The sequence below is a fragment of the Malus domestica genome, chromosome 04 (assembly GCF_042453785.1).
Source record: "Malus domestica chromosome 04, GDT2T_hap1".
NCBI classification, from domain to species: Eukaryota; Viridiplantae; Streptophyta; class Magnoliopsida; order Rosales; family Rosaceae; genus Malus; species Malus domestica.
This window is the reverse complement of record NC_091664.1, coordinates 4,489,444-4,510,240: the sequence shown is the minus strand read 5'-3', so window position 1 is coordinate 4,510,240 and position 20,797 is coordinate 4,489,444. Positions and strand designations below refer to the sequence as shown.

General features: G+C 37.3%; 2 protein-coding genes across 3 annotated transcripts; one reads left to right on the top strand and one right to left on the bottom strand.

The window, feature by feature from the left end:
• Nucleotides 1–377: 377 nt before the first annotated feature.
• On the top strand, nt 378–7,809 carry LOC103432717 (ATPase family AAA domain-containing protein At1g05910). Its single transcript, XM_008370911.4, has 10 exons — nt 378–844; nt 1,364–1,477; nt 1,609–3,432; nt 3,518–3,706; nt 3,812–3,954; nt 5,139–5,384; nt 5,621–5,807; nt 6,248–6,313; nt 6,398–6,647; nt 7,311–7,809. Exons 1-10 carry the CDS (start codon nt 587–589, stop codon nt 7,703–7,705), a joined length of 3,672 nt encoding a protein of 1,223 aa, XP_008369133.1. The 5' UTR covers nt 378–586; the 3' UTR covers nt 7,706–7,809.
• Nucleotides 7,810–8,061: 252 nt separating this feature from the next.
• On the bottom strand, nt 8,062–19,961 carry LOC103432718 (uncharacterized). 2 transcript variants are annotated; one of them, XM_008370912.4, is made up of 11 exons: nt 19,794–19,961; nt 18,404–18,594; nt 17,160–17,685; nt 15,776–15,926; nt 14,811–14,921; nt 13,156–13,765; nt 12,074–12,313; nt 11,281–11,350; nt 10,198–10,367; nt 9,019–9,085; nt 8,062–8,550 (listed from the first exon to the last, which is right to left on the bottom strand). In XM_008370912.4, the coding sequence occupies exons 2-11, from the start codon at nt 18,539–18,541 to the stop codon at nt 8,405–8,407; spliced, it is 2,229 nt and encodes a 742-aa protein (XP_008369134.1). In that variant the 5' UTR covers nt 18,542–18,594; nt 19,794–19,961; the 3' UTR covers nt 8,062–8,404. The 2 variants fall into 2 exon arrangements, 1 of the variants encoding a protein (XP_008369134.1); XR_011579654.1 differs by having other exon boundaries at nt 8,248–8,550; nt 9,175–10,367.
• Nucleotides 19,962–20,797: the final 836 nt, after the last annotated feature.

Below are 20,797 nucleotides of genomic sequence, written 5' to 3'. Positions count from 1 at the left end.
GATATCCAAAAGAATCGAAACAATTTCCCAAATTTTCCTCCAAAGGAAAAAAGTTGAGAGCAAACCATAAAAAAATAGAAAAACTAATGAAAATGGTTTGAAAATTTTAAGTTTTAACAACAAAATAAAGGGTAAAGTAAATAATACCGGTTTGACTTTTTAGTGTAAAAGTATGATTTTTCATTAAAATGAACAGGAACGTTTCGTTAAAACTTCCTAAAAAAATCAATACATCCAGACGGGCCCTACTAACATCCACAGAGAATGATAATGTAAGTTTCAAAACCTCACAAAATATTCTGAAAACATAGAAAATCTCAAGGGTATTAGTGCAAAGAAGTAAATAATAAAAAAACCCCCTCTCCCTCCCTCTCCTTCTCTACTCTGTTGTGCATACAAAACCCTAGACACTACTAATTCACCGCACCTTCCTCCTTAAATTCCTTTCCTTTCAGACACCAAAAATGAAATTAATTAATTAAATTAAATTAAATTCACAGTTTCCTTCTCCAATTACTTCCCAAAATTTCCCCGTTCTTTCCATTTTCTGCATTTATATAAAAATTGAAATTTAATTTTTATATAAATGCATAAGCGATCTGGTGGGACGGCCCCGGAGCCGGTGCGGACGAGCGGAAGGCTGAAGGGGCGGACGACGCCGTACGGGCGGGGCATATACTACTACACCACAAGCACTTCCAGGAAGATCATCCAAAAGCGGAGAAACCGGAAGAACAAGACCAAGACCCGAACCGCCGCTTCCCATATCGCTAAGATAATGCGCCATGGCGGCACTCCTCGTCCCCAAAGATCCACCACTCCTCTCCCCTCCAGCAACCTCAATGTAAGTTTTGACTGATTTCGATCAATTTTCGGCTTTTATCGTGGATTTTGCTTCAAAGTTTGAAAGTTGATTGGGCAGCATTTGCGTTGGTATATGGATTTAGGGTTATTGATTTTTGATTTGGTATTATTGTTGGAGGGAACCGTTCTGTGAATCTGCATGTTTGATTTGCTTATTTTATCTACTTTTGTTTTTGCATGTGGCTTAATTAATTGGGCAGGGTTAGGGTCTAGTGATTTTCCGGGAAAGCTGCAAAAATGTTACTTGATTTGGGGAAAAAGTATGGTGGATTCCGTAAATTCGGAGAAAGCTTAGAGAAGGTTTGGAAAATTGGGTTTTAAGTGACTTTCCTCAAAGTTAAGGGTTTTGGGGAGGAGTGGAGAGGATTTATGGGTTTATATTTTCATATTTCCCGACGTGCAAGATTGGTAGTAAATATAGAATATCAGACTCAGTTCCCATTTTTCATTTGAAAACTCTGATACATATATACTTTTGTGTTTCTGCATTTGTTTGCAGGCAGATGCATCCAACCTCCGGCGCTCCACAAGAAAGAGAACGATGTCAGTAAGGAATCGGGGCGACTACATAACAGACGACAGTTCTGGAAGTGAGCAGGATGAAGATATAATGGTGAGGTTTTATACTCAACCAATGCATGTAGTTTTTAAGAACGTTAATTCTTAGTCAGGCTTCGATTGAAGCGAAGCTTGTAAAACCTGATGTGTTGTCTGAACTGAACCTGTGTCCTTTTTTGGTTTCAGAAAGTCAGGAGTAAATCTATCAAGAATAAGGTTGATAATAGTTCGTTTAAAGATGAGTTGCCATCTCCCAAGCACAAAAAGATGGTGGAGACTAGGCATACACCTCGTCGCGAAGGATTGCGCCCTCGTCGGTTCAATTCCGCAAGAGAACAATTGCATTTGCAGTTTGATGATGAGCCGGGTACTTCAGATGAGAAGATTGATCAAGATGAAACTGAAAATGGGAATGACATTGAATACAATGATGCAGATGATGCTCAAAATGAAGCTGACGGTGAGGATGTTGGTGATGGTGAGGGTGATGATGATGGTGATGGTGATGGCGATGGCGATGGTGATGAAGACGGTGATGATGAGGAGGGTGATGAAGAACAAGATGGACGAAGACGATATGATCTTCGAAATCGTGCAGATGTCCGTAAGCTGAGACCAAGATCTCCTCGTAGAGTATTGCGTCAAGGAATGGGGACAAAGGTCGGTAGGGATGTGAGAAAGGGTGGATCACGAGTTCATAAGCGCCATCGTATGACAAGGACAGATGATTCTGATGACTCCCTTCTTGTCGACGAGCTAGACCAAGGACCAGCAATTCCCTGGGCCCGAGGTGGGAGCAGATCTGGACCACCTTGGCTCTTTGGGGGATTAGACATGCATGGAACAACAGCATGGGGATTGAATGTTGCTGCTTCAGGTTGGGGTCATCAGGGTGATGCTTTTGCCACCTTAACATCTGGAATTCAAACTGCTGGGCCAAGTTCAAAGGGAGGGGCAGACATACAACCTTTGCAGGTTGATGATAGTGTGAGTTTTGATGATATAGGTGGGCTTTCTGAATATATTGATGCTTTGAAGGAGATGGTTTTCTTTCCTCTGTTATATCCAGATTTCTTTGCAAGTTATCATATCACCCCACCAAGGGGGGTTTTGTTATGTGGTCCTCCTGGGACTGGGAAAACATTAATTGCCAGAGCGTTAGCCTGTGCTGCATCAAAGGCTGGCCAGAAGGTCAGCTTTTACATGCGGAAGGGTGCAGATGTGCTAAGTAAATGGGTGGGTGAGGCTGAAAGACAATTAAAACTACTTTTTGAGGAAGCACAAAGAAATCAACCTTCGATCATATTCTTTGATGAAATAGATGGACTTGCTCCTGTAAGGTCCAGCAAACAAGAGCAAATTCACAATTCTATTGTCTCAACTTTGCTTGCTTTGATGGATGGTCTTGATTCCCGTGGCCAAGTCGTTTTGATTGGAGCAACCAACCGGATCGATGCAATTGATGGAGCTCTGCGGCGCCCTGGTAGGTTTGACCGTGAATTCAACTTTCCTTTGCCTGGCTGTGAAGCACGTGCTGAAATTTTAGACATTCATACTCGGAAATGGAGGAGTCCTCCTTCAAGGGAGCTAAAATTGGAACTTGCAGCTAGTTGTGTTGGATATTGTGGTGCTGATTTAAAGGCTCTTTGCACTGAAGCTGCCATTCGTGCTTTCCGAGAAAAATATCCTCAGGTTTACACAAGTGATGATAAGTTTGTTATCGATGTTGATTCAGTAAACGTTGAGAAGTATCACTTTGTTGAAGCCATGTCAACAATTACTCCAGCTGCTCACAGAGGTGCTGTTGTGCACTCCAGGCCATTGTCTTCAGTAGTAGCACCATGCCTGCAAATGCATCTCCAAAAAGCCATGAAGTATATATCCGATATTTTCCCACCCCTTGCAGTTTCATCACAGTTGACCAAGCTTTCCATGCTGTCCTCTGGCTCTGCAATTCCTCTTGTCTACAGGCCTCGGCTTCTGCTATGTGGTGGTGAAGGTTCTGGCCTGGTAATTATCTTGAATCCTCTCTCTATATGCACATTGTTCAGAATGGAAAGACAAACTAAATTTACTTACTGCTTTAGTTTTACAGGATCATCTTGGGCCTGCTGTTTTACATGAACTTGAGAAATTCCCTGTTCATTCTTTGGGACTTCCATCTCTTCTATCTGATCCCAGTGCAAAGACACCAGAGGAGGCACTGGTACATATATTTGGTGAGGCAAGGAGAACAACTCCATCAATTCTCTATTTGCCTCAGCTCAATATTTGGTGGGAAACAGTGAGTGCATGTTAATATTTTCATATCAATGTTAATTAAATGGATGTCCATGCTCTTTTTGTCGTCTGTTTTATGCTATTTGAGGTTGGTCGATTCATTGTGCAGGCACATGAGCAGCTCCGAGCAGTTTTGCTGACGTTGTTAGAAGAATTTCCATCTGACTTGCCAATATTACTTCTTGCAACATCATCAGTGCCACCTGCTGAAGTTGACACTACAGCTTCTTCAATATTTTCTGAACGTTCTATGTATGTTATCATTTATTTAAAAGCCAATCTTTATTTGTTAATTTAAATTCTTTGTTTCTGTTTGTTACATACTTAAAAGCCAATCTACTGAATGCATGCTTGCTGTATATATTCTATTGAAAACCAAGTATTGAGGGAAGTTTTATAATACTGCCCTAGTTTTTCTGTCTTAATATAACAACCTATTAAAAGGTCTTAAAAAATATTATATCAACTTTTAAAAAGAGAAGGTGTGATTGGGTTTGACTTAAAATACAAGTTTGAATATCCACGTCGGAAATTATTTGTATTTGGAAGTATATTAATTTGTGTGCCCTCATGAAGAAGAATGAGTGGCTTTCAATAGTTTGATAATTTCTTGACCTCCACAGATCAGGAACCCTGGCCACCCTGGTCTTTAGTTTATCTTTTAGTTACCCATAGGTACTACACATACACTACCATGGTGAACTGCCATTCGGGGTCTGTGAAACATGCTGGTTTTGACATAAAAGTTACTCCTATATTATTTCTTGTGCGCTATTCTGAAAAAAGTTATGATGACAGAAGTAAAGGTTTTGTGTTGATAATTATGTTCTAAGGAGAAAGAGGCTAAACTCATAAACGTGTGGTTGATTGTGTAATCACATTCAAAGTTCAACTGAACAGTGCATGAAAGTGGATTCAAGCCTACTGAAAAACGTAGAATGGCCTGAGGTTTGTGGTGTGCCAAGTTGCCATTCTCATTCCTCAACCATAATAGTCTGCATTGTAGGTCTTAGATTATCATTTCTTGATTCACCATAAACCTGTTTTTAAGGTTATAACTTCTTGAAATTAATGAAAGAGGCATGAAGATAAAATGGAGTACTCACACAGCATGTCTTTAACAACTAAGCCTCTCCCTTTGCACTCTTAATAAACAACTATAGAAAAAATATCTCATCAAAGGATTGCACATGCAATTCAATATTCATGTATTTTGTGATTGCTTGCCTGGTGGTGTCTAAAAACTTTTGTTTTGAAATTTTTACACAGAATGTAATACGTATTTCACTATTACACAAATAATAAACTTAATATTTATGAATTTGTTCTCTTACTACATTTGTGTTTTGAAGCTAGTTCATAAATCATCTTTTATAATTTGTTAAAAAGTACTTTTCATGCCTGTGATTTTTAATCGTACTTATTTTTATTATCAGCTATCAGTTGGGCAAACCATCTACTGAAGACAGATATTTGTTTTTTGACCGTCTCATCGAAGCTGCTTTATCAGTGTTGTTAGAGGAGATAACAAAAAAATCCCAGGAATCAGTATCTGTTCCAGAACTTCCCAAGGCCCCAAAAGTGGCAAGTGGTCCGAAGGTCTCGGAGTTAAAAGCCAAGGTAGAAGCTGAGCAGCATGCTCTTCGCCGATTGCGGATGTGCCTCAGAGATGTTTGCAACCGGTTAGATAATCTTTGCTCTCTCCTGTTGTCCCTTTTAGATGATTGGTGTATCTTCTTACTGATTAGTTGCATGTAATGTTTTGTCATACTTCCACATTCTTTCCTGTCCTGCTCCATAAGGAGTATCTTTTTTGCTTGAATTGGAATTTTGAGGCCTCTGTTTAGTTCAGCTTTTTCTTATTGTTGGTTGACACTTCATACTAATGGAAAGAGGGGTCTTTGTTCAAATGCTGCAGACTTTTATATGATAAGAGGTTTAATGCTTTCCATTATCCTGTCTCGGATGAGGATGCTCCAAACTATCGCTCAATTATTCAGAACCCTATGGATGTGGCTAAGCTGCTGCAATGCGTGGACTCTGGGCAGTACATTACATGTTCTGCATTCCTGCAAGACGTTGATCTTATTGTTTCCAACGCAAAGGTATGTGTTCCTTGTTGTAGCTTTTGTCTGTAAATTTATTGTACAATGACTGAAAGGACCAAGGTCGTCAATTTATTTTTGTTTTCTTTTTGGTCTTCATGACTTGCTTTCTATCTGATGTGTGTTCTTTCTTTGTTGTCTCATTGCATGACATTTCTTTTGCCTTGGGTTTGTCAAATGGGTCTATGCTGGTCAATGTTAAGATGCATAGTGTCGCATTGTGATTCATCATTCATTTATATAGGAGGCATCAAACCCTGATACTGGGAACATCTGGGAATTAAAACTTCTTAGTGTTTCTGAAGTAACATCGTACTTTCACTTTTGAGTTCTGATTTCATATGTTGTGCAAAGGAAGCTCGAACTTTTTGTAATTATTGTGTTTGTGTTGTAAATTTTATCGTGCTTCAGTTTGATATATTCTGCTGTCTTGTATTCAGGCTTATAATGGAGATGATTACAATGGTGCTAGGATTGTCAGCAGAGCTTTTGAGCTTCGAGATGCAGTATGTTTTTTTTAATTTTCTTTCCAGTTTTATTTTGAGGCTTTTTGCGTTTGCATTTCTTTGATGTACTATTCTTCCCCTCAGGTACATGGGATGCTGTCACAAATGGACCCAGCACTTCTTGCATATTGTGACAAGATTGCAGCTCAAGGTGGTCCAGAACATATTCCCGATGATTTAGGGGTATCCACTTTCCCCTCTGAACCTGTTGTACAGCTGGGAACTGTCACCAGGGCAAGTGCTCGACTTCGTAATGTCCAGGTGGATGTAAATCTGGATCCGAGCCATGAGTCTCAGAAAAGGCCGAAGAAGCATGTTGAGCCTGCACATGCAGGTAACACTAAATTTATTCATGTCTAAATGAGTTTATAGTTTTTGTTCAAATGAGTTTTATAGTTCAATATGAAATTTAGCATCTGGAGTTGGACCTTTTTAACCGAGTCTAGCACTGCTCTTCGTTGAGCCTGCACATGCAGGTAACACTAAATTTATTCATGTCTAAATGAGTTTTATAGTTTTTGTTCAAATGAGTTTTATAGTTAAATATGAAATTTAGCATCCGGAGTTGGACCTTTTTAACCGAGCCTAGCACTGCTCTTCGTTTGCCCCTACAATTTTGAAATTCTTATTTCCAAAAGTCCTCATAACAAAGAAGGCAAAACAGATTGAACTAAATGATGAAAAACAGGTGAAGAGTGCTGAAAAACTTATGTTCTGCCCCTCTTTATCTGTTCATCTATTATTACGCGCACTTGTGTACAAGGACTATTGTTTATTATTAGTACCAAACTGTTAAGAATATATAGGGTTTAGGATTACTCAAATCTGTTCATTAATTTACTGTCTTGTGGAGTTCCAGGACATGTGTGTATGAGCACTTTGGTAATTTGCTAAGCTTTTTGAGTTGAAAGACAGTTTTCTAATTTTTTCTCTTCTATGGATGCTCGAGTAATTCTCAATTTAACTTGTTGATGTGAACTTTCCTGATCATAATCAGATTCGACTCCAGAAGACAAGTCAGAGCATCAAGATTCAACACCGTTGAAGACATCTCAGGAACCGGAGACGAATGACTCAAATCCTGAAGTCCCAGAGTCCTCTTCTGCTGGTGGCAATCAGCTTGAGACTCCTGTAGAAGTTTCAGGCCATGCCGATATGATTGGATCCCAAGACACCGTCATGTCGGATGTCGAGGTCACAAACCAAATAGAGTCAGTCAGGCGGCTTCTTGTTGAAAGGACTGCAAACTATGACATTCCGCAACTCGAAAGGCTGTACACAAGAATTATGAAGGCCATTTTTGACATCAAGCACAAGGGTGACATGGATGGCACCAAGCCTTCAATTTTGAGGTACTTATTGAAATACGCAGAGGATGAAGCAAATTTCTGACTTCTAAACAACAAAGGAAATTCTTTAGTCAGATGTAAAGTCGGGATTTTTTTTTCATTGCAAATTTATTGAGTGATAGAGCTCTCTCTCACTCTCCCCCCTCCCCTCTCTATCTCTCTCTCTCTCTCTCTCTCTCTCTTGCAAATCTTTTTATTGCAAAATTTTTAGTTATAGATCTTTCATCGCGTTTAATTATTAATATTTACGTCTTATTGAAGTCCATGCTCGACGCGAGATTCAATCGCCACCATGCGAGTAACGATCATGGTCACGAACTTGTTTATCGAAGCAGTGAGGCTGTCAGCTCGAATGAATTGAAAGATATCAACGACCAATAATTAACAAGTCGAGACACGAGACAGTAGACTTGTTTGACATAAACTCAAAAGTCGAGTAACATCAAGATATGATGGAGGATCGGCTAATCCAACCGGTTGGTTAAGGTTTCCCATAATTTTCCATCGGAAGGTATAGGAAACCTCAAATCAATCCACTGCTCCGATTCAAACTACGACGATAAACAATCCACACGACACAGCTCAGAGGCTAAGCAAATTTTCAATAGTCAAACAACGACGTTAAACAATCCACTGCTCCGATCCAAACTTCACTGAAGCACAACAAAAACCTACTAGAAGTTATATGGTGAGTGCAAATGCAATGCAGTTCCTATCTTGTCAACGAAGAACCTTAGAACTTCTATGCCTGCCCTGCCATACTTCGCAATTTTGCCAATACTTGTGCTGCAGCCGATTCTCTTGCCTCACGAGGATTCGAACACAGGCCACCCACACTTGAACACTCGAATTCCATCCCTTTTACTGTAACGTCAGCTTGGAATCCACCTTTCAAACGCAATTAAAACATCAGTTTTTAACTCTGCATAGCAGTCAATCGATCTTCTAATGCACAATTCTTGTGACGATCTTCTAGACACAAGGTAAATCAGCAAGAAAATTTCAAAAACACAGAATTAAGTGTACTGCAGAAATCAGAATAATCAGTTTTTCGAACTTATGCAAGTTCCAGTCAAATCAACAGCTTTACACAGGTAAAAACAGCCGGGAGAAGAGAAAGGAAGACCCGCCAACTTTTAATGTTTGAATCTTTATGTTTTGGGATTTCAGTACATTGCTAAAATATATCTAAATGGAAATCTCAATCACACATGATATAGTAAGCAAAAGTTCCTTGTAACACAAAGTGCAGGTACAACTACTGGATCAGTGGTGAGCAAACATAAAAAGTCATCCTTTGTTTTTATATAGGAAAATCACCCTGTTTAAAATCAGTTCAAATGAAAATGATCTTACCGTCTGATGGAGATACACGATAAGTTGGTAATATCCAATTGTTGTCATAACATGCACCATCCAATTCCTGCCAGGTAGGTGGTATTTATAAGAGGGTGCAGGAAATAACATGTGTAAGATACTACTGAGTGAAGATTTCATAGAAGAGCAATATACCCCTACAGTGGAAATCAACTAGGACAAAATGCCAAAGCAGACAGTGCAGAGCTCATTGGTGGTTTATAAGTTGTATTCCACAGCAGTTCCAATGCTCCAAGAATACATAAAAGCAAAAATAATAGCAACACAACAGTTCAAATACAGACTACATACTCGGCCATTCTGGAACAATAACAAAATAAACAAAAACTAAATACCCAACATGCTTTTATCTTTAGATCAACACCAAAAATCAGTATGAATAACTAGACAAAAAAAAGAAACACCATGATGTTTGACTAACTGACATGCTTCACACTGAAGAGGACTTAAGGTAACAGACATATGAAGGAAGCCATAAAATCTAAAAGGTCATCCCTTCTCATGCCCCGTGGGAAGAAAGTTACTGACAATAAACTCTTTAAACGCTGAGTTTCACAAGCTACAATCAACCTCGTGTGGTATTTTCACTTCTCAGAAACAGGAAACTAAAACAGATTTTTGCCACATCAACTAAACCGAAAACCTTCAGAACTTCAAACCAACACCAAACAACCAAGGAAGCAATGCATCAGGAAGGGACGCACCAGTGAACCAGCACAACGCAAAAGAAGAAAAAAATACCACTAACCACTCAAGATATTCTAGGAACAATAAAAGGATTCTGCTATTGCTTTGTAACCAGAGTCAGACAACCCAGAAAAAATTCGAAAACTCCAAAGTCCTGCAAAAGTTTTTCCTTTCTCCCTCCACAAAGCACAAAAGGTATCGATGAATAACTACATGCATGGGAAAACACCCAACAAATAACTCGCAAAACATCTTATACTTCGTATGAGTTCAAAACACCTCAAAATTTGTTTGTTCAGTTTGTCCTTATGGTCAGAACTCAGAATTTGTTTATCGGACGAAAAAAAAAAACCCTGTGGATGTCTTACATAGGATTAAAATGGAATGCATATAATGAAGAACCTATAAGCCTCAGAGTCTCGAATGACATATGCAATGTGAAAGAAAGTAGAATCCAACAGCAGAACTTGCCTGGCATGGACTTTTCACGCTGAGAATAGCCTCTGACAACCTCTTCCTCTTCACATTTTGAGGAGAGCATTGATCTTCACGCAGTCTACAGTTCCTTTCACCTCTTGCGTATACATCATTACAAGCTTCTATTATGGAGTCTACCTTTAGAGCCAAGTCATCTTCCCCACCTATGGTAGTCAGTAAAACAAAAACCCAAGTATAGATCAGCTACACTCGCTGCAAAGGAGCCCTACCTCTAAAGATGTGGGTGGAATAAGCTACAGCCCTTGCAATTCCAAGTCTTGTCTTTACCAATCAATATACAAATGAGAAAAGACAATAGTGATTCATCATGTGGCCCAAAGTGTGCTAAGCTTGAAGTTCAAACAAGGAACACACTTTTGAAACTTTTTAAGTGGTTATAAACAATGTAATACATAAGAAGACAAGGTTTTTGCAATCTCCTTAATTGGCGTGGCCTATGTCCCAACAACTTTAAATTTGATGATATGTTTTTTGAAGGGGTCTATAAATTATAGTCTATATCATAATTTGAGGCCGGTTGAAAGTTCACTATTTTGGCATCAGCTTCAGTTATCTGTTTAATAAGTAGGAGGAGCAAGGCAGTTAACATATTGGGTATATGCAGTTGTTCCATGAGCTGCCATGATTTTAAAATTTTGTTTTTAACGAAAGTTATACACAGATGAAGTTAATTGTGTTATGGTATTTCTTTACATCATCAATGTACAAATGTCGCTGAAAAGGTATGTACACTATCACAAATTAAAATTATATCAAGCATAAATTAAAAAAAATTAAATTAAATTTAAGATGTAATGATTGGATTTTCTCGTACACAAAATAGTACATTTTAGTGTGCAAAATAGAAAGTGAAAGAAATGATCAGGCTGAAAGGGTGAGGGAAAGAATAAACATATAAATAAAATAATTAAAAATTGGAACTGTTACTCCAAAAATCTTATTGTGCATTCTAAATTTTTTATATTTAGAAATAAAAATACACTTGTGAGGAGTGCACAACGGGATTTTTGGAGTGCTAATAACAATTCCCTTAAAAAACTTACAATAGAATAATACCATATAAAATTCTCTGGATTTTTTTATCACACTGAGCAATCTCATCCTCTATATTGCGCTGCTGAAGAGACTGCATGGACAAACAAACGAATCGAAATAGAAAAAAGACTTACTTTAGATCAAGGTATAACTAGTAAAGTAAATATGCTACAACATAAGACCAATGGAACGCAAGACAACATTTGATAGGTCCATGAAGCAAGTCTCTTATATATTTGACCAACAACAACAACGAAGCCTTATCCCACTAAGTGGGGTCGGCCTCTTATATATTTGACCAAATCAATTTATTGAGGAACTGATGTACAACATTGAACTTCGAAGGATGTAAATTTCAAACAAGGGAAAATAATTTTCAAACTCCCCTTCTGTCTTCCCGGACTTTCCCGCTTGTTTTTGTGCCCTGATTCACTGTTGATTTATTCAATCATGTATCTAGAAACAGGAGGGGTAGTATAAAGCAGATAAAGAGGGAGTGCAGAAATCATTTCATGCAAACAAAATTCATTCATATTTGGTAGATGTGACTGGAATGTAGTAACTTCAGTGGAGCCAAACCACTACTGCACTTCTGCTGAGGCTACTGCCAACAATCTTTATCAGAGAAGACAAAAGTCCACTGGACGTTGAAATAATTTGTTCAACAATCTTCACATGCACATTCCCAACAATCTATGGATGACTAATTGACATACAGAGTTATATGCGTATGTGTATGATTATTCAGAAGGAACTCGTCCTAATAGATCAAGAGGATAAAGTGATTACAAACGGAACAAAAAAAAAATATTACCAGATCATCCCTCCTTTTCATAAGAACTCCCAATGCAGTTTGTGACAAGATGTTTCCTTTTGAAGCTATAGCAACCTGTAGTTTGTGAAGATCTTGAGAACCAGATTGACAGGTGACAAGGGCATGACCACTTATACCATTTTGATCAAACGAGTTAATGGTACGGATCTCCTTTCCAGAAACAAGGTTTTCAACGCAGTCAGGAATGAATGGCCCTGTTTTCGAGTTCACCACCTCAACCTGCCCACCCAACAACGGTAAATAAGATGATACAGAAATAACTTTAAAGCAAAGGCGTGTAATTAGGTATAAACTCTAAAGATTCCAGTCCTGATGAAACAATAACTCGTTTGACAATCAAACATAGAAGTGTGTTCAAGTACCTTAAAATCTTGCAATATTTTTTCTTTGATCAAATATTTTAAATCTAAGTAAAAGGTTGGTTGAGCACCTGAGGTGTAATAAGTCAAATAAACAAAAACAGGTGACCCCTTTCCGCCCAAGGAATCTACTTGTTTCACATATAAGTGGGGAAACTGAAGATTATTTAATAAATTTTATAACATTTGAGTACTATATTATATATAGAACCCAAGAATATTAAGTTCATGAAAATGTCATCATGTGGACACCCAGTCTATAGTTTGCAAGTTATAATACCCTTACGACAAAATGAATCAAATTTGTAACTCTTCAAATTCACACTTTAATAGTTTGTTTTCTGATAATATTTAAAACGCTGGTTTAGAGTTAACTTCAAGTAACTAAAGTGATAGTGAGTTGAGAGAAGTGTCTTTTAATGATTTTGATTTGGAATATAACAATTAACATAATGAAAGAGTAATGTACTACATCCCAATTCTTTTTTAACAAAAGAAAATGCAAGGAATAACTTTGCAGATTTATGAACCTCAAGCTAGTAAGTACCATATCTCCACAACATTAACACCAAATTAAAATTTCGTTCCAAGTAGGACTATATACTAGAACTCATTGGGAAGTAGTTAACATATAAGGTGTAAAAACAAAAAAAAATGTTGAACAATGCTGGAGTTGAAGGGGGTTAAGAACTCCAACCGTACCTTAGCATTATTTGCTGAGCCATGTAATTCACTTTTGGTAGAGGATGTCCTCTTTCCTTGGCGGTTGACAACTTGAATGGTGCTTGAAGGGTTCTTACAGTGTTGTCCATTCTGTGAGGGGACCATGGAAGGGTCATCCATCACAACTTTCTGAGGTTCATTGAGAGCATTAGCCAAACTTGTCTTGCAGCATCCAGCAGCATCTTTCTGCTTCCTTAGTTGAGGTTTATATCTAATTGTTTTATTTTCAAGATTCTCCACATGGTGATCGATAACGTGAGTGGTGCTTGAAATCTTCTTGCAGCTTTGATCATTCTGCGGTGGGACCATGAAACTGTCACCCGCCTCCATTTTCTGAGGCCCATTGAAGGCTTCAACCAAACTCGTCTTGGAACATCCAGTTGTATCGTTTTCCTTCAATGATTGGGGATTAGATTTAGAAACACTTGTGTTGTCTTCAAGATTCTCTATGAAGACATCATTTACAGGAGATTTGTCTTGGCTTTTATGAAGTTCTTGCTTGCTAGGTCTTCCAATCCTTTCACGGCTGTTTAAAATCATATTTCCATCCCCTAGGCTTGAATCTTGCAAACCATTTGAGAATTCTCTCCTACAGGGGAGAAAAAACACGTCAGGCAAATAAAGGATAATTTGAAGAATTAATGTTCTGTAGTCTCTAAATCAAATACAAAAGTCCATACAACCGTTAGTTTCATCACTAATCGCCATCGTGTGTTTGGATAAGGTTACCCAACAAAGAAGCACTAATGTTTGCTTGTTTCTATGCCTATAACCAAAAAAAAAAAATTATAAAACAAGGACACAGGAGGCTAAAAGTTCACAAACTTAAGAATAGACAATCCAAACGTGAGAAGGACTGCAAGCTAACACTAATGTACCAATGCATCCCATACCAACAGGTTGCATTAGTTTGTGTTGTGTGTCAGTGATGTACCAAAGTTATGTGGTACCATGTCAAGACTGAGTAACTAAGACCTAAAAAATTGTTTTGAAACCCGCATTCCTAATAATGTGCCTTGTATATGGGGTAGGGCAAGGGTAAATCCTCAAAAGTATATATATAAAAAAGAATACAAGGAAGAATATTATTATGATTCTATGCATCTTAGTGTCCCGAACTCTCATACCAAAACACACTGATATTTTGTTTGAAATCAGAGTAATTCCTCTTGATTATGTTATTCTCCAAATTGGAGGACATAAATGGCAATACAAACTATCTAGATCGAGTATAAAACCAAATACAATAAGTTAAATATGACTGCTACGAATATACTGCCTACAATCTACATTTACTCTTTAGAATCAGCTCTATCAATTACGAGATTTCTTGTCTGATCTTTAGTCAAGATTTCTGCTTCAATTATTATCAGCCAAGTAAACCACAGCCAAATATACTTTATCCTGAAGAATGTCTCTTTAAAGCATATGAGAAAAAATTTCTTAATTATTAAACGACATGTACAAGGATTATAAGTAGTTTGAGCATTGAATCTTCAATTAAATGTTCAGAATGCAAATGAAAAAAATATCAAAAACACACAAAAACTACTATGCCCAACTGAATGTGTTTCTAGTTGATTATATATCAAAAATAAATAAAGCTACGAAATATATGAAGATAAAATACACACCTGGGATACCAGTCTAACAAAGTCCCAGCATAAGGAAGCACATGGTAGTACTCAACGACTGGCGTAACTGCCCAGCTGCTGAAACTCTTTCGGACCATAGGACCCTGCAGACTACTCATTATCAAAGACATCATGTTAGCATTAAAAAGGCCACAGTGGATAGCAGTCAATTCATATAATAAATAATTACTGTTAAGCACTCAAATACAAATCCTAGTATCTACAAACCTGACCCATTTCCTGAATGCTTATAAGGATCTATAATTTTCTGCAGTAAACTCATCGTATATAGGGTGGTTGCTTCCACCATTAAGTGAAAAGTATATAATAACCGCTCAATTATCTAGTTAACAGAGTAAAATATTCCATATAAACACCTCTAATTATTATTTCTATCCAGTCCATACTTTCTAAAATGAGTACCCCCAATAAGCTCAAATTACATTGAAGCTCACAGATGTAATGTTCCCAAATTTAGATTATGTTGCTTTCATCTGTGTATTTAAATCTTTTTCACCTTACGAGAAACAAAGTATTAACAACATATCTGTTTTTATTCATACTTTTGTCTTCAAGCAACAGAGTTTGCCTAAATGCTTGCAATTTTATGTATCTGTAAAGCATATTGTTTCACAGAAACATAGTGAAAAGCTTGTAAGGTATTTTTTTTTTTTTAAATAAAGGCGTTGTGATACATCAAAAACTTCTGATAGCTACCTACAAGCAAATAAGAGACATAGAACGCCAACAGATTACTGATAAACTGCTGAAACTAGTACATGTACCATCCAATACAACGCATTTGCTTTGGCATTAAAAAAGCTAATGATTAAAACACAATTCTAATGCACCCTTAATCCACTCTCCAAAAACCGCTGATGACATATTTTACACCGTAACCTCTCAAAGCACCCAAAAAACCAATAAATAATACAAAATACAGAAAGGTGTTTCTAGAACCATACCTGTCGATAACATCTTTAATAGGAACTGGAATAATACCCTCACTGACAGTTTTGGTGCACTGAATTATAAAGAAGCAAGCAGCCGCCTTTTCGCTACTCACAGAAAATACAACTTGGCGCTCCAAAACCAGCAGATCAGTTTGACTAATACCTATTCCATTTAAAAGAATCATATTTGTCAGCTAATCTGTTAGACAATTGGAAGAAATGGTCTTAAAAACAAGGATCTGGATACTTAGGGGCAGCAAGTTACACTAATTAAATTTGTAATGTATGCACCTTGAAAAAGGTTTTCAAGTTGAGTACTAGATTGTCTCCTTGGGAAATTTTGTCAAAATATGTCAAGAACGTTCCTTATTTTGTAATTATTCTTGACTGGGGGGAGCTTTATAGTTTGCACTTTATTGGCTTTGGTCTTTTGGTGGTTGTTTCAGTTGTATGATGGACTTCTTGTTCATTCTGCTTGTAGTTTCTTCTTTTTAGTCTAATAACATTATAGTTCTTATATAAACAAAAAGGGTTTTCAGGGTTTTCAAGTTTGTTTACATAAGATTTCAAATTAAATGAATAAATAATCTCCGTGGAGGCTGAACTATTCCTCAAATTTTTATATTTATAGCTAATATTTAAACATAGAATCTTCCAATAAGCAACAATGCCCTCTAGTAGTTTTACATCCTCTTTTTTCAGGTCAAGGATAGTTGACTTTGTGATAAACCACAACAGTGTAATTCTATATAGAAACCATACTCCCCCGATATATTTTAGGACCAACAAAGCCTAAGCATAACCAAGCTAGGCTATCATCACAAATGGTTTTGATGAGCTGTTGTAACAGCACCAAAAGATTAATGATGTAGAGAAGACCACACAATTAGCAACATTGAGTATCAGTGACAGCTAGTGAAACTCTGAAATGATATTATACAGAATGTTATGAGAAATATGCATTGCTAAAGCAAGGCAAACACAACTTTATATAATGTTGATCCACATCTAACGGTGGTTACCCCGATTAATTTTTTTCATTATCGTGATAATGTGCATAGGGAATCCTTATTCAAAAACAATTAGATTCATTTCATTGAAGTGGGCTAAGATGGTTCAAATGTATCACATCAAGCATCATATATCATATACAATAGTTTATCAGAATCTTGATGCACCTTTAGATTCTGCAATAGGAGTTATGTACTGATTATTAATCCTTTCGAAAGTTAAAAAAAAAAAAAACACCTGCTTCAGATTCAACTTCCTATTGTTTTCTAAATGTTTTCTTTGCACAGATCAGTAAATGTTTACCTCAGCAATTGGATACAGAAGGGTAGAGGGCTTCCATGAGCTTCACTTATTTACAAGGGTACTACATAAGGAATTTGCATACCTGTAGCTTCACTAATTGCTGAATATGCAAGTTTTCGGAGAGTGGGTTCATCAGTTGTTGATTCTCTTCTTGAAGGTTTTCCAATAACTCTTTTGTTTTTGTGTACATGTTTTTCCACCGCTTTATCTTCCGGACTGTGGACTGAGACATCTACATCTTTTTCAATCACTGACCAAACCCCCTGGGTAATGGAATTGAATAGCAAAAAGCAGTTCTCCTTCTTGGAGTCAACTAAAAGAACTGTAACTTTGGAAATTGGCCATCCCTCTGTGTTTGGAACATCCTTTAATGCATCTAAACTTACAGATATACTGCATGCATCCACAATTGCTTTTTCCGTCACTGAAAGTTGTTTCTCCAGGTCATCCAATTTAGTGTCGTTGGGGCTTTGCATGAATTTCATATGAACCATCAAGGCTGGTTTCAGAAACAAAACCAACTTGCAAAAGGAATCAAAATTCAAATCTTCTAGCTTTGGACATTGCTTTCTGTGGTAGTAGTTGTATAGTAACACAACGGCATGAACCTATGGGAAAAACATTTTCAGAGGCAAAGTAAGTAGTTAAAAGATTGTATAATTGCAGGTGCAAGTAATTTACTCAATTCTTTGTATGGAGATTTGATGTTTGGCCAAATTATTGTACATCCCCGGCTCCTAGAACTCAAGACCAACTCATTCGTTAAATAGTTAAAGGTGACTCCAGTCTTTTCATGTGCTTCCATCCAAATATGATCTGAACTATTATCTACTCCATCAAATACGATAACAGAAGCATACATTTACTGAATGATAGTAAATTTCCCATAGAATACAAAATGATCGAAAACCATATATAGCACATTTTATTATTTGGATATTGTCATTTATGAACCCTTAATATTGTATGACCTATATGGAAGTTTTATAACAGTTAGAGAAATATTCCTAATATAGATATATATGTTTGGTCTCATATTGAGATGAGCAATTACAGCCATATTCGCGTTTCTTTTAATAGTTTTCAAGACATTTCTATGGTAATAAATGGAGACTATTAAAGAAAGAGTCACAAAAAATTATGTAGCCGTGGATAAAAAGTCTACCATCTAAACAAATGTCCAAGATATTAACTCTACTCAGCGGGCAAAGTATGAGAAGAATCCTAGACAGATATTTTAATCAACAAAACTTTAACACAAATAAAAGATAACATTGTTTCATTAATTAAACAAGCATGCGTTATGAGATGAAGTAAGAACAAAACCTGTTTTGCAACTGATTCTTGTTGAGATAACGATGGTGTATTGCGCATAGAAGATTTAGGTGAAAGTACTGGGTCAACCAAGTATTCCAAAAAAGCCTGAATGGCCTCCTCAGTTGGACATACGTTCATATCATCCATGGCTTGAAGAAATCTTTATGATCACCACTTGCCCTTAGGTTTTTAACTGTGTACTGAAAAAACAGAAAAACATAAAACCATGTGACAGACAAGCTCTATGAAAGAATCTCCACCTCTATGTATATGCTCATGCATATTTATCGATACAGATATTTAACAACCAAGCAGTATAAAACTTTATGCCAAAATGCAGATATGTGCAGAAAACTAACAGATACAGTTTTACAAATGACATCTGTTTTGGAGATAAATGTATGCCACTAATGAGCTCATCACCTAGAAATATATCATAAACTCAGTCTTCTCATAAAATGCCAGGCAGAAACACAAACAGAATACCAAATACATATAATTCCTTGGGACCAAAGGAAACTTTCAAAGTTATCAAATTCACGGCTATACCGGAACACATCAGGTTTACATTGGAAATCTCCACCTGCACCGAGCTGCACATACGCAACAGGCATGGATACTCAAGGAATTTCCAATAAAAGCTCCAAAAATTAAAGTTACTCTTTTTCTCCCTTATATACAAGTATTAAGTATAGAGTCTCATCTCTTCCCACAAGCAACCTCTACAATTCGTACTACATTGCTTCTCCAAAACATATAGATGTTAAAAATTCACAAGAACAACCATAGCAAACACTACAAAACACACTAATATAACTTCCCATAAAAGCTTTAAATACCGAAAAAGTAAAAATGTCTAAGGGCGGTTTGATAACCATTTTATTTTCAGTTTTCAAATTTTTTTTAATTTTAAAAAAAACGTAAAACAGAAAACTTGCCTGGTAACTAGTTTCGTTTCTCAAAACTAACAAAGAAAGCAACTTTTTCGAGTTATAAAAATTTGGCTTTCAGTCTAAACCCTAAAAGCTAAAAACAAATGGCTATCAAATGGCCCGAAATTAAGCAGTTTTTTCTTTAATATGAACTACAGAGAAGGATAACACGAGAATGTTAAAACAAAATCTTGATAAAGTCTGATCAGGCCAAAAATACCACTAACCAAAACGATAAAAAAAAAAAAAAAAAAACCTGATCAACATATATACAGATAAATACATACATACATGTACGTATACAGATGAAATACGTATACATTATGTGTGTGTGTGTGTGTATGTGTGTGTGTATACAATTACAAACCGTATGCGAAAAGTGTATCTTACACTGTGCAAAGGGGCCAAATGAACAGGGAAAATGCTGGGGAGTAAAAAAGAAATAAGCTTTTTACAAGGGTTTTTACCAGTTGGCAGGTAAAGAAGGTAACTTAGGTTGTCTGAAATGTGAGCACGGGATTTGCAGAGGACAACAGACAGCGCCGATGTCCGAGAAGAAATGGAAGATCAGTCCTCCTCCACCGACATTGTGAATTTTCTTCACCTTTTTCTTGGGACCGCGTAAGTTTTTCCTCGGGAATCGCGAGGGTTTTACGTTTATATACTTCTTGGGAAATGTTACGCTCCTTCTCGTACTTCGATCTTGTCTTTTAATCTTCTACATTCCTCTCCACGTGTCATTTCAGTATTACAACAAAATTTGATTTTTCAATTATATGCTGAAAAACATCATAAATACAGTCTGCTATATCAAGTGTTATTGTTACATCCCAGCCCAGGCTCCCATCACATTCTGGGCTCGACTCCACCGGAGCACGATATTGTTCGCTTTGGAACCCGATCACGCTCTCACGATTTTGTTTTTGGGAACTCATACTAGAACTTCCCAGTGGGTCACCCATCATGGGATTGCTCTCGCACGAACTCGCTTAACTTCGGAGTTCCGATAGAACCTGAAGTCAGTAAACTCCCAAAATGCCTCGTGCTAGGTAGAGATGAGAATATACATATAAGGCTCAGAGGATCCACATCCTTGAACGATGTAGGATGTAACAATCCACCCCCTTAGGGGCCCGTCCTCGTCGGCACACTTCAGACCAGGGACTAGCTCTGATACCAAATTGTCACATCCCAACCCGGGCTGGACCACTTTCCAGCCTTAACTCCACCGGAGCACGATATTGTCCGCTTTGGACCACAACCACGCCCTCACAATTTTATTTCTAGGAACTCACACGAGAACTTCCCAATGGGTCGCCCATCATGAGATTGCTCTCGCCCGAACTCGCTTAACTTCAGAATTCCGATAGAACCCGAAGCCAGTGAGCTTCCAAAAGGCCTCATGCTAAGTAGAGATGAGAATATACATATAAGACTTAGAAGATCCACACCCCTGGACGATGTGGGATGT

Excerpts from the sequence above, each read along its gene's own strand:
- LOC103432717 (XM_008370911.4), top strand. The coding sequence starts at position 587 with ATGCATAAGCGATCTGGTGGGACGGCCCCGGAGCCGGTGCGGACGAGC. Across the intron at positions 845-1,363 it reads TCCCCTCCAGCAACCTCAAT|GCAGATGCATCCAACCTCCG; the intron begins GTAAGTTTTGAC and ends ATTTGTTTGCAG. Across the intron at positions 3,955-5,138 it reads ATATTTTCTGAACGTTCTAT|CTATCAGTTGGGCAAACCAT; the intron begins GTATGTTATCAT and ends TTTTATTATCAG.
- LOC103432718 (XM_008370912.4), bottom strand. The coding sequence starts at position 18,541 with ATGGATGATATGAACGTATGTCCAACTGAGGAGGCCATTCAGGCTTTT. Across the intron at positions 15,927-17,159 it reads AGCAATTAGTGAAGCTACAG|GTATTAGTCAAACTGATCTG; the intron begins GTATGCAAATTC and ends TAAATGGAATAG. Across the intron at positions 9,086-10,197 it reads GCGTGAAAAGTCCATGCCAG|GAATTGGATGGTGCATGTTA; the intron begins GCAAGTTCTGCT and ends CCTACCTGGCAG.